Here is a 14,032-nt window from a genome sequence, read left to right on the forward strand (position 1 = left end):
GGTAGTTGACCATCAGAATCACCAGTTCTTAGTTAAGCTCATTTTTCAGGGTTCTGTCTCATCTTTAAGACTCATAAAAGCATGTCTTAGATAATCCTTATCCTCCCTGAATTTCTTTATTGTAGAGACAGTATTAAAAGAGTAGTTTCTAGAAGAACAGAAATCAGCTATAGTTGTTCCGGGTGGTAGTATTCCTGTTGGCTCTTTTCTGTTTCCTGCATAGCTCTGGTTTGTACTGGACTTTCGGGTCTTAGGCCCAGAAACTCTTCAACTTCGCTTCATATAGTTGCAGCAGGCAGCCTGGAGATGAAACTATATTTGGGCAAAGGAAGGAGAAGAAAAGGGGGAGACATTCTTAGCTCCATGGTGTCTCCGTAATGTGAAAGGTCATTTTGTGGGATGAAAGCAGGCCTACCTTGGTTATTCTTCAGGCCGTACTTTCCAAACAAGGCCTGCCTTCCTTTTGTCCATACAAATTGCATGTACTCTGGGTAACTAGGCCTCTACCTTCTTTCTGTTCCCTGGAAGGAAGAAACATATAAGATGTCAGTGAAAACTGTCTAAAAAAAATGTATAAAATTTGTCTCTGTATACCTTGTCAGTTTCACATCTCGAATCTCTGTGTGTGCCGGTCTCCGGCCCAGACGAGGTTTGGAAGGATGAAAAGGACCTTCAGAATGCCCCGTGTGCGACAGTAACCCAGAGCCTGCCTGAGCCAGCCGGAATGCCCTGCGAGCGCTCTGGGCCTCTGCTACTTTAAAACAAACCCATAGTTTAAACCAGAGGCACCCCGCCAAGTCTGATACACAGCTGAGAGTTAGAACTTGTTTTTCTGTCACATTTCCAAATGTCTCTCTCTGCCCTGTTAAATTTTCTTTGAGTCAACATTTTGAGAGGAAGGGGCAAGCAGGAAACACTGGGTGGTTGGTACTTTTTTTTTTTTTTTTTGGTTGTTGGCTTCAATTATGCTAACCAAACAGTTTCTGCCCCTGCGGAATGTGGCATGTAAAGAGTCATACCTACAGTGTCGAACAATGAAAGCTGCTACCTTACCCGTTTCGATTTATTTGTTTTGACTGCAAGTAGAACTTGCTCTTCCACTGGTTTGGATTTTGTGTTCTCCTGGGTGGGGTAACTTCAGGACTTCTTAAGCTGCTCAGCTTGTCCTGAGTATAACAAGAATAGCAGCACATATCAAGGATGCAGAATTTAATGGGGGAGCCTTGCAGTGAAAACCCGTTGCTGTTGGGCCTAGAAAGAACTTCAGATGAGATTGGGTCTGTGGAGAGAGGAGCTCTGTATGTCCCAGTGAGCTGGTTCTTTTAAGAGTCGGAGCCTGAAGAACCTTAGCTCCTGCTGGTGGGGTTGTCTCAGCGCTGGAACTGACTGTGTACACTGTGGATAGGATTAATGGGACAGCATTTAAAGACCAGCTTCTCATCTGCTCTGCATGTGTCCGTGAAAAGGGTGTCAGTATTTGCTCTTTCCTTTTAGAGGTGTGAGTACACACACAAGCACACGTGTGTGTTTATGTGGGGTCCATGCCTTCCCCGCTCCCTGCCTCATGAAAATGAAGACAGAAGGATATTGTTTTGGAACTTTCCAGTTAACTGGCTTCTTGGAATATATGGTCACCACCTCTAACCACCTTGTTCCTGAGTGGGCTTTGCTTTTTTTATTTTTATTTTTTAATAGCCTTGGGAACCTGAAACTGAACCCAGAAGTGACAGACTGTGAGTGCATTGTGAGACCTTTAAGCCCTTTTGCTTTTTAAATCACCTCCCCAAACTGAAAAACGATCAAAGGGGCTGTGATTTCCTGATAATCCCCATTGGTCTGGGAAACAGCTGTGCTGAACCTCGGCCCAGAGCATTCACCCGGGGTGCTTGCAAGAGCCTGGGGATCTGTGTGCCTCACCTCCACCCCCTCAGGAGGGAGATCCCAGAAAGCCAGACCTGCTGGGACAGATTCCTGCCCCTGAGTGACTGTAGTATTTTTAGCCTCTGGTCCACAGCGCAGCAGCTACCCTGGTGGCTCAGAGGGAAAAGCATCTGCCTGCAATGCGGGAGATCTGGGTTCGATCCCTGGGTCGGGAAGATCCCCTGGAGAACGGAATGGCAACCCACTCCAGTACTCTTGCCTGGAAAATCCCATGGCTGGAGAACCCTGGTAGACTACAGTCCATGGGGTCACAAAGAGTCAGATGTGACTGAGCGACTTCACTTTCACTTTTCCAAAGCGCAGCAGCAGCCTCAGCCTGGAATACTGTCCCCACGCGCCTGACTTCCCATCTAGAAGTCTAGCAAGGGCCTCTGTTTGCTGGCCTTCTCACAGTGCAGAGACCGGGCACAATAAGCAGGAAGGTCCCTCTGGAGTTCTCTGGGTTCCAGGATGGCCAAGGCACCCCAGGCTTCCCCTCCTCCCTGCAAACTCAGCACCTTGCGCCTCTGGTCTGTACAAGGAAACTGGCCCATTTCCCTGCCTCTGAGCCTATTTATGCTTCCAGCCTTCCTTGCTTTACGTGTACAATAGTTGCTCTTTGGATGTCGACTTTTTTTTTGGCCTGTCGCTTTTATGCATCATCCCTGGGCCTGCTTCTCTCTCTCTCTCTCTCTCTCTCTCTAGCATGCTCTTTCCAGCCACAGAGCTTAATGCTTCCCCCCTGGACCACCCTAGCAGCCTCAACCGTGGGTGTCCTTCTCCTCTGGTTTGGTTTCTTCTTTCTCCAGCTGCTGCCAAGAACCCCTCCAGCAGCCAAGGCAGCCCTTGTTCCTGCATGTATTACCTAGGGCCACACTGAAGAAGAAATGAGTCTGATCCATTCTGTTTCTCTGGAATCCTGTGAGTGCTGCTATAGCAGAGCTCGGTGGAAAGAAAGTCAAGAGGACAGAGAAACCTCTTTGGGTATCTTTAGGAGGCTGTGGATTTGTATAGTCTCATTCAAGCCCGAAAAGGAGTCTAGAGGGAAATTTCTTCTGCCACCCTCCTCTGAAACACATGTACTGCTGTCTTCCTGTTAGCTATCTTATCCTAGCTCAGTGAAATGACTTAAAATGTGCTTTTCTAAATGTTGAGTTCAGACTTCCTGTAGGTAGATAGCTGATGCTAGGCTGAGTTGCAGTGGTAAAGTTACATTTGTTTCATTGAATTAATGCCTTCCTGGCAGATTTTTTTCTTTTTCTTTTTTTAGTTTTTCAGGAAAATGATCAATGACATCAGTTACTGACCTTCTTAGTATGGTCCATATACTCTCCTAGGCTTTGTATGAAATTGTTCAAACAGAGGTATCCTAGACGGATATGCTTTTATTTCCTGCCTCATAAAAAGGAGTGAAATCCAGAGTTCTCCCCAGCCTAACCGAGATCCTTCCTTAGTGCTTTGGAGCTTCCTAGTCTCGGACTTCTCGACATGGAGAACCATTGGCCCCCTCAAGTTAAGATGATGTGTTTTAGAGCTGGCGATAGAGCACATGTGTTTATTTCTTTGAAACACACGCTCTCATAGGAATGATCTCCTTTGCGCTCAGCTCTGAGAACTAAGTAGAGGCTGTATGCTGCTGACCTGGTGAGAGCGAAGGCCCTGGGCACAGCCTTCTCCGATTCCTCCCACAGTCATCTGTTTTTTTCAACCTGTAATTGCACCCAGAGGATCTGAGGAAGTAGACACACCAGCTAATTACATGAAATAAAATTAATCTTAGCTTTCTTAACACAAGCAGAATTTTAACTGGATACCTATCAACATTGGGTTTCCCTGTGTTCCAGGCTGATTTCCTGTGATTTTCAGTTTGGTTTGCTCGCCCTTCTTAACCCAAGAGCTGGAGCTCCTTGTCGATAAAAGTCCAGTTCTGGTATTAAGAGAATTCCAGTAAGGTCCCACACATGCAGTGCCAAATGGTCTGATTTAAACACTGATAAACGTTTCTTGCAAAGAATGATAAGCACAAATAGTTAAGGGCACAGCCTGTGGGGAATTCTGCTGTTTGAAAACCTCCGCACAGCACTGTGCAAAGCTGTCAAGCTTGGAGAAGCTCTGTGCATTGGTCAGGCAGTGAGTGCCTGGTTCTCTGGGCAACCACCCTTTCATTTAGTTCATTTTTATTTTTTTATTTTTTTTTTCCTCATGGAAAGGAGAGGCAGGTGCCTCTCAGAGTTGGTATTTCACAGCAAACCTTAAATCCTTATTGCCTTTCACATGTGGAAAGGTTGATTTGTAGCTGCTGTCTTGCTTCTCCTAAGAGACCCTGTAGGTGGTAAAGATCTCAGGGAGTGAAACATTAAAAATGAATGAGGAGACTGGAGTAGTTTGTCTGCAGTGGGGGTTGGGAGGAGCTGGGTGGGGAAGGTTTAACAAAAGGCATTGATGTTTTAAATGCACAGAAATGCCATCCATCAATAATAAATGGTGTGGCAAAGAACAGATGTGCCAAATTGAGTTATTGCAGCATATGGATCAGTTCATAGAGGGGGGCAAAGTAAAGAGCATAGCTATTTTTAAGTTATCTGTTTAAGAGCTTTAGAATACAATTTTGAATGTCCTATTCTGACCTTCTGATAGCTGCTAGTTGGAAATAGAAAACATGTGGAATCTCCAAACATTTCAATTAAAATTTGAGTGTTTTTAAAGTAAGAATTATTGAGGGTGAATAAATTTTATTTAATTTTTCTGAAGAGGAAGATAGAATCGGAAAATGAATTTCTGGCCCTTCCTGGCTGAGTGCTTGCTTTTTAAGACCTCAGGTTGCAATTGTATAAGGGATGAAAATACCTTACACAACGTGTCAGGTACTGTTATCTAGTGTTCTCTACATTTTCATCGCTTATATCTCTAGGTGCCTCTTCAGTATCTGCTTAAACTACAGAGGACCACTCAGGAAACCTCTCTCAAGTTTTGAGGTTAATTCATTACCCTCAACATCTTGATTCAAGGGCTGATCCTATACATAGACCCTGAGAGCAAATTATCTCACCTAAAAGGGAAACAACTAGAGAAACATCGACTTCATTGTCTTGTAGAGTAAATCACTCCTAGGAAATTCGGCAGATAGACAAAAATCCATTAGGTAAACTGGAATAGCTTGTGAGTGTAGACAGTAGTACAGAGGTCAAGCTTTAAGTTTCACCTGATCTTCCAGTGGTGTGGGAGTTGCCTGTTGGTGTCCCAGGTAGAGCAGAGGACAGTAATGTGAGAGGTGTCTGAAATGACTCCTGAGTTGGAATTGGTGTTTTTAATGAAAACAGCAGAGACTTGGTGAGACAGGGAACTATTCCATTCATTTAATATTGACCCTTGCTTGCCTTTTTGGAAACTTGTTTGGAATTGGATCTCTCTGCTGTGTTGTCCCAACAAAACTAATTCCTCTGTGTTTTTTCCTAAGGCAAACTGAAAAGTCCTTAATTCTTGCAAATAAGGCCAAGTTGGTTTAAATTTGAGGTTTGTTAGATTGGAAGGGCAAATGGCTTAGCTGTTGTGGAAGAATTCATTTACTCTTTGAGTGTGGATGTTCTGGTTGGAAAGGAGGATAGTGGCTGTATGCAGAGTCTGTTACTCTTATTGTATCCATCTGTATTAACTTGGAGCCCTTTCACCTGCAGAATTTACTTGAATTAATCTTTTCACCTCCAAGAGATCCCAGCTTGCCTCTAAAAAGCACTTGTCAAATTGTCTTTAGAGTCACCAAATAAATCTATTTTATAGTCCCATTAGATATCTAGCTCAAAAAATCCCACTCACTCTGGAAGGTCATATGGTTGGATGCACAGCAAATTTCCTGAAATCATCTCTGGTACACCTCCTTCAGGTTGTTAGGAAGGTGTTGAAATGTGAGAAGCCTGGTCATGAAATTAAACTGTGGCTCAGAGTAATTAGGTAGGGAGAACACCAGGCATTCTCACAGTGCATTGTCTGGCTTTTGGTTGCAGCTGCAAACAACGGATATGAATTTACCCAGTTGCTGCAGCACAGCTGGTTCGGATCTGGCTTTACAACTGGCTGAAGTGAAATGAAATGGCTGGAAAATTCCAGTCAAGTAACACCAGTGGGAACATGTGGATTTAAAGAGCATGAGCAAATGCTGGCGGAGCTGGGGGGGAAAGCCTTCAGACATAAACCTGAGGGTGGCGGAGAGGGAGGCCCTCGTGGCCTTTTTAACAAGGGTCTATTGTTTTGATTAGTCCCCTTGCAAGAGGTGGCCCTTTGCCTCCATCCAGGGTAATTTGTAGAGTGTTTGGCCTGTCTCCCTTCCACCTTGACTGAAGTCACCTGATACTTTTTTCTTTTCTTCAAGAAGAAAGCATAATAAGCCATTACCTCACTTACAGACAATAACTCAAATTTCAAAATGTTGTCTTTTTTTTCCCCCCTCTTGGGGACCATTTTCCCACCTTGTGTGACCAGAAGCCCCTATCTGTCTCAGCATCTTTCCATCCCCTGTAGCAGAGATGTCAAGGATGTTGGAGGTGAAGGTGCTCAGAGTTCTTTTTTTTAAGTACTGTTCTAATTAAGGAAAGAAAGTAAGGTCACTAAAGGGAAGCTTTTGTATCATCAGATTTTTTTTTTTTTCCCCTCCACGAGTTTTCTGCTTAATTTGGAGAGTCGAGAGTTGACTGGGGAACAGATTTCTGAGAAGCTGAAGGGCCAGCGTGCTGTTTGGGGAAAACATTTGCTGTAACTAGGTTTAGGGTACTTATTCTCTGCCAGTGCTCGGGAGCGCACTTGCCAAGTGATTTCGCTGTCACAAGGATTAGCAGGTCATGTGAAACATTTGATTAAGAGACTTAGAGACTCTTTCCTGAGGCACATGGTTGGTAGCTATTGCTGGACTGGCTCCCTCCTCAGCTTTGTGTCTCTTGCCTGAGTGTGTGTGTGTAGCTCAGTTCGTAGTGATGAGTCATAGGATATTGTTTTAGAGTTCAAGGGAGAAACTTTTTAGAAATCACGGTTCTGGTAGGTTTATTATTAATGAAACCACTTAGAGCATCTGCCTAACTCAGAAAGGAATCTTCTCTCTTTTTTTCTCAGAGCTATCTACCACAACTCATCTGTCTTTGTAAGGAGACAAGATACAAATTATCAATAAAACTTGCCTATCTCCGAACAACAACATTTTTCTGTCTTAGGAAAATAAAAATTTTTTGCTGATACACACTCTCTGGATCTGTGTCAATTTTTCGTTCTGAATACATAGGACTTTGGGGCTTCCCTGCCTGTCTAGTGGTTAAGACGTCTTCACCTTCCAGTGTAGAGGGGTGCAGGTTCCATCTCTGGTGAGGGGGCTAAGATCCCACAGGCCTCATGGCCAAAAAAAAAAAAAAAAAAAGCATAAAACTGAAACAATATCGTAACAAATTCAATAAAGACTTTTAAAAAATGATCCACATCAGAATCAGTTCAGTTCAGTCGCTCAGTCGTGTCCAACTCGTTGCAACCCCATGAATCACAGCACACCGGGCCTCCCTGTCCAACACCAACTCCCAGAGTTTACCCAACTCATGTCCATTGAGTCAGTGATGCCATCCAGCCATCTCATCCTCTGTCGTCCCCTTCTCCTCCTGCCCCTCATCCTTCCCAGCATCAGGGTCTTTTCCAATGAGTCAGTTCTTCACATCAGGTGGCCAGAGTATTGGAGTTTCAGCTTCAACATCAGTCCTTCCAACGAACACCCAGGACTGACCTCCTTTAGGATGGACTGGTTGGATCTCCTTGCAGTCCAAGGGACTCTCAAGAGTCTTCTCCAACACCATGGTTCAAAAGCATCAATTCTTCAGCACTCAGCTTTCTTTATAGTCCAACTCTCACATCCATACATGACTACTGGAAAAACCATAGCCTTGACTAGACGGACGTTTGTTGGCAAAATAATGTCTCTGCTTTTTAATATGCTATCTAGACTGGTCATAACTTTCCTTCCAAAGAGTAAGTGTCTTTTAATTTCATGGCTGCAATCACCATCTGCAGTGATTTTCGAGCCCCCCAAAATAAAGTCTGACACTGTTTCCACTGTTTCCCCATCTATTTGCCATGAAGTGATGGGACCAGATGCCATGATGTTAGTTTTCTGAATGTTGAGCGTTAAGCCAACTTTTTTACTCTCCTCTCTCACTTTCATCAAGAGTCTCTTTAGTTCCTCTTCACTTTCTGCCATAAGGGTGGTGTCATCTGCATATCTGAGGTTATTGATATTTCTCCCGGCAATCTTGATTCCAGCTTGTGCTTCATCCAGCCCAGCATTTCTCATGATGTACTCTGCATATAAGTTACATCAGAATGAATACATGTATATGTATGGTTGAGTCCCTTTGCTGTCCACTGGAAAGTATCGCAACATTGTTAATCAGCTGTTCTCCAATAGAAAGTTAAAAAAAGTCCACATCAAGAAAAAACAAATACATCAGTTCAGTTCAGTTGCTCAGTCATGTCTGACTCTTTGTGACCCTATGGACTGCAGCATGCCAGGCCTCCCTGTCCATCACCAACTCCTTGAGTTTACTCAAACTCAAGTCCATTGAGTAGGTGATGCCATCCAACCATCTCATCTTCTGTCGTCCCCTTCTCCTCCTGCTTTCAATCATTCCCACCATCAGGATCTTTTCCAGTGAGTCAGCTCTTCGCATCAGGTGCCCAAAGTATTGGAAATTCAGCCTCAGCATCAGTCCTTCCAGTGAATACATAGGGTCTTTAAACTTGTCCCTAACAGTGACACCATTCACTTGCAAGGCAGAAGCAGATACAGGCTGAGTTGGGAGATTCTGTCTCAAGCCCGTTCAGCCTCCAGAATGGAGGGCAACTCTCACGGCCCAAGGATGCTGTCGTCCCCACACCCACCCCATCTCCCTCCCATCTGTGTTAAAACTTTGTCCGCCTTCCTTCCCCCACAGATCACCATCATCTTCAAAGCGCACCGGGAATGTACGGATCAGAAAGTGTACCAGGCTGTGACCGATGACCTGCCGGCCGCCTTCGTAGACGGCAGCACCAGCGGCGGGGACGGCGACCCCAAGAGCCTGCGGATCGTGGAACGGGAGAGCGGCCGCTCAGTGGAGATGCACGCACGCTACATGGGGACCACAGTGTTCGTGCGGCAGCTGGGCCGCTACCTGACGCTGGCCATCCGCATGCCCGAAGCGCTGGCCATGGCCTACGAGGAGAGCCAGGACCTGCAGCTGTGCGTGACCGGCTGTCCCCTGGGCGAGCGCATCGATGACGGGCAGGGCCAGGTGTCCGCCATCTTGGGGCCCGGCCTGTCCCGCAGCCCTGCTGCCCCGGCCTGGCCCGGCTACACGCTGGAGACAGCCAGCGCACGGTGCCACGAGCAGATGCCGGTAAAGGACATCTACTTCCAGTCCTGCGTCTTTGACCTGCTCACCACTGGTGATGCCAACTTCACGGCGGCAGCACACAGCGCCCTGGAGGACGTGGAGGCGCTGCACCCCAGAAAGGAACGCTGGCATATTTTCCCGAGCAGTGGCCGTGGGGCTCCAGGTGGAGGCCCCCTTTGGTCTGTCAATCTGGGACTCACATGCTTGATCCTTGTTGTGTTTTTGTAGGGGATTGTCTTTTTCGTTTTTGGGTTTTTTTTTTTTCTGTTCCGTTTCTCCTCCTGTCTATAACAAAATTTTTTAAAAATATATATTGTCATAATATATTGAGTAAAAAGAGTATATATGTATATACCATGTATATGACAGGATGCGTGTGTCCCAGGATGCCCACCTGATTTGTACATATCGCGTTTGGCTGTTTTCCACTTAACGTTGGATGTAGTGTTCTTGGACCGTTACCGATTTTGGTTTGGTTTTTTTGTTTTTGTTTTTTGTTGGTTTTTTTTTTTTGCAGTTTTGTGAAATGTTTTATAATGTCCCTGCCTGGGGACCTGTTAGAAAGCACTTTATTTTTTATATATTAAATATTTATGTGTGTACCTGGTCAGTACATATATAGTACACGTGCACAGACACCGTATGCGGCGCGCCCTTGGAAGAGGACCTCGTTTGCAGCTCTTGCTGGCAGCGCCCTGCCAGCCTTGGCCATCCCCGCGCACCCAGCTTTCACCTGCTGCCCTCCTGGTGCCACTGCCTCGTTCCTTGGAACTAGGCCCTTGCCTCTTCTCCTGCCCTCACTCCACGCGGAAGGGTTGTTAGCCCCCACCCCAACCCCAACAGGTGCTTTTGGCTGTTAAATGCTGATTCTAGGAAGCCCTCTCCCTCCTGGACACCTGCCACTTGTTTTCAGAGGGTGGGGAGAATGTTAGCACAGTTCTTATTAACTAGGATTGTTACATCTGAGCACTTAGAGCGAGGTAGGTTGAACCGTATGAAACTGCTGTTTTTCTAGGTCAGGAGGGGCTCGAGATGGCAATGGCATAAGGAGATACCAAGCATCTTGCTAGAGCCCTCTTGGACTTTGTCATCCCTCATTCCCTGTTCAAACTGTCGCTTTTCGCTCTTTTAAACTCCATCTACATTGAACAAAGGAAGGGCAAACACCTAAGTGCAGCGATCTTGCCTTGCTCTTCCCCCTGTGATCTGTGCAAGCCCACATTCTCAGCCGCCTCCTCTCTGGCTGTCTGGACTTATACTGATGTATGCACACCCAGTGAGCCCTCCCCAGGCTCAGCGTAGGAGCCCAGGAGCCCAGGCACTCGGGTGTATTAGATTCTTTCATGTGAAGACCCAGATCCCATCACAAAGCTTTCCTCTTCCTTGCCCCCGACACCGGGGTCTTCCTCAGTCTCCGACGTTGCGTCTGTGTGTGTGATGGGATGGGCTGGGGTGCTGACAACAGAAATGCTTTCCTTGGCCTGACCCTGTGTGCAGCTTGATTGGGTGCTGGTTGGTCAGACATTCTCATTGGCCAGTGTTGCTCCCCACGTGGCCTCTCAATTTAATCACTTTCCCTCTTAATATGCATAGATGAATATTAGTTGCTCATTTAACTTTATAGTGATTTCACTGAGCTACACGAGCAACTCCTTCTCTCTTCCATTCCTTCACTGTTGGCACCTCTTGAACCACCACCCAAAGGCAAGAGCAGTAGCTGAGAACATGAACTCCAGCATGGGTAGGTTTCTATTGCTATACCTAAAATGTAAATATCTCGTTCCAAGAATTAGTGGTAGAGCTTGTACTTGAAGCATTTACGTAAATGCAAACAGACATTGGTGAACTTGAAAGGCCAGAGAGATTTGGGTTAAGGTTGTGCGTAGTTTTAGTTGGCCAGGTTAATTTCTTCCTTTTGATGTGTGGCACTACCGGACTGGTGGCAAAGAGGATGTCACTTCGTGAAAGTTCTGTTTCTCTATGAACTGGCCTGTCGGTCACAGCATGGAGCTGTCGACTCACCAGAGGTGGCAAAGCTTCTTTTGAGCCCATCTTACGATGTACGAGAGAATGATCTTGGCCAGTCTGGGAAAATCCCGAAGGCGTCCTGCCTCTTCCTGGGCAAAGACGCAGCGCCAGAGAGCTGAACGCAAACCTGTTTATCCTTGTATCAGAGCCGGACGGGGGCCTGCCTTCCATCAGCTCTGAACCGTGACTGCTTTTGTTCCCTTACGGAATCACGTGCCCAGGTCAGAAGCTGTAGTTAGCTAGTACTTCTGTTACGTAACCGAGTAGGATGCAGGAGGAAATATATATAGGGTACCTCTAACCACTATTTTTGTGCAAATAGTCTAAAAGTGGAAAACGGTAGAAGTTTTCTACGATGTCTGGGTTTAGTGTGTACATGATGTGACATGCCTGTGTCCTTTTCAGCGAAAGCGAAACACCCACCTCTACTAATAGCTGGGAAAAGGAAACCAGCTTGTTTTGCCGTATCCTTTACCTGGAAAGGTCGCATCACGACTCTCGGTACCAGTGGATTTGGCTGTTCTCCCTTTGCAGTCAGTGTCTCTCTATGACTCTGAAGTCTTCCCCATGGATAACTGTTTCAGAAATAACAGGTATTTCTCTAGAGAAGGGCCTGGTTTATTTTCTTCTGTTTCTATCATAGAATGTCTGGAAAAAAAAAAAAATGCTTCTTGCACTTGTTGGTTTTTGAAATCCCCCCCCTTAACCAGAATCGTTTTGGGTCATACTCACACATTAGGTGGGACGTCTTCTGGGGGAGCTTACCCTTGTGGGAACACTGGTTTTCACAGATGCACCGCATGGCTGTCTGAAGACTCAAAACCTTTTTTTTGTCCTTCCCTTCTCTTTGTTACGCTCGGAAACCTCCACAGCGTGTCGAGTCTTTGCGAAGAAACATTTAGATGTGGTTCATAGGTATATGAATAAGTATCTGTGTAAAACAGTGAGTGTGCAGTGTGTAAATACTTTAAATTATTATGGTAGAAAAATAAAGTTATGTACCCTGCTGTGGAATGTTTGTTCTGTGACTGTAGTGACACCTGCTGGAAGAGCGGAGAAATAGCAGAAAAAAGGGAGTGAGGGGGTGTGTGAACAAAATCCTTTATGGTTACTGACAAGGAGTCGTTCAACCTGTCCACAAACTCACTTATTTTCTAAACTATATCAGTACTATAGTTTTTTCCATTTTTAATTTCTAAGCAATTGGAAATAAGTCAGGATCTGTGAGATTAGTCCACTGGTATCATCCCAAAGGTCTTTCTTTAGGGTTAGTTTTGGTTCCCTGCAAGCACGGGACCTGCATTTGGTTCTTTCAAGGCAGCTTGGATGGCTGCAACACACTTAGTCCTGGTGGGGAGGATATTGGGGCAGGATTTTCTGGCTTTGTAAACTTTTGTAAATTCTCGCTTCTTGGGTGTTCCAGAAAGAGACATCACAAGATCACAATTTGGTCTTTGTTCAAGAAACATGCCAAAGGGTAGAAAAGCTTGAGAGAGAATTAAACCCAAATGGAAGGCACAGAAAAGCACTGTTAGTGCCACTAGTTAGAATACTAAATGGAGCAAATTCTGATTGGGGAAAACATATGTAGTCATTTCTTAAAAGAGAAAGTTAATCCTTATGTGTGGCAGTTCAGAACAAAAAAGGAAAATTATGTCAACTGAGCCACCCACAAAAAGTAAGATGACAGTGTTAACAGCCACTGAGTTCCTAGTGCTTATGTCTATACTGAACACTAAGAAATAATCTATGTCACCATGAAGTCTATGCTTAAGAGGAAAAACATTCTTCACTGTATTCACACATCCAGACCTCCAGCTTTTCAGGGATTGAAATTTGAGCAGCTGTCCAAAGCCTTAAAAAGAATCCGTTACTGTCTTGAAGAGCAAATGGTGACTAACAGATTCTAAGAATCCTGTTATCTCAATTTCTCTATTTTAGTAGCCACAGAGTTTAGCAGCATCCTGTTGCCGGTAATCACCTGGAATAAAGCACAGGGATTGCTGCCGTCCTTTCTGGGCCAAGATCCTTTTGCCTCAGTTTTTCGCCTGTTCCCACAAACAGTGACCTATTTGTATGTGAACCGAGGAACGTCTCCCCCACAGAGAATGTAATCCAGCATCCAAGAGGCAGGGAGCAGTTCCCAGCTCTTTGTTGTTTCACTCCCTAGGTCACCATACTGTTCCTGCCTCCATCCATTTTCAGCGTGTCTTTTAATTGGACGAGTCATATTCACGTTTTCATTTCAATGGTATTTTCCTTTGAATTTACTGTTCTTCCCCCGAGTACCTCCAGTAAGCACGATGCTTAACACTATCAACTCAGTAATAGAACACGCAGTCCCTTGGGCCCTAAATGTGAAGTCTGCGCTGTGTGTTTGGAGGGGGGCTGTCTTTGTGTCTCCTCTTCCTTGCAAGCGTTGTGTGGGTTTATAAAAAGTCTGGGCATCCAGACTCCAGGAGGATACACTAACAGATCCTACAGAGGTGGATCTGTAGGAGGCCGCTGGCCTCGTTAAAATGTTCAAACCAGCTGAACAAACTAGCCTTGTCAACTAAAATGTGCTAAAGTAGGTCCATCAAAATGCCAACCAGGGCTTCCCTGGTGGCTCAGTGGTAAAGAATCTGCCGTCCACTGCAGGAGACATCATTTCGATCCCTGGTCCAGGAAGATCCCACGTGCCACAC

The 14,032-nt window shown here is 45.5% G+C and overlaps 1 protein-coding gene across 3 annotated transcripts in view; it reads left to right on the top strand.

Moving 5' to 3' along the window:
- RGMB (repulsive guidance molecule BMP co-receptor b) overlaps positions 1 to 12,359 on the top strand; it is a 29,867-nt gene extending 17,508 nt beyond the window's left edge. For all 3 annotated transcript variants that reach the window (XM_081498856.1, XM_081498858.1, XM_081498859.1), the window contains one exon: positions 8,877 to 12,359. In XM_081498856.1, the coding sequence (XP_081354982.1) occupies positions 8,877 to 9,545 (669 nt within the window). In that variant the 3' untranslated portion in view covers positions 9,546 to 12,359. The remainder of the gene's footprint in view (positions 1 to 8,876) is intronic.
- The last annotated feature ends 1,673 nt before the right edge of the window (positions 12,360 to 14,032 follow it).

Source organism: Giraffa tippelskirchi, chromosome 6 (genome assembly GCF_054371585.1).
Source record: "Giraffa tippelskirchi isolate mGirTip1 chromosome 6, T2T-mGirTip1v1.2.pri, whole genome shotgun sequence".
NCBI lineage: Eukaryota > Metazoa > Chordata > Mammalia > Artiodactyla > Giraffidae > Giraffa > Giraffa tippelskirchi.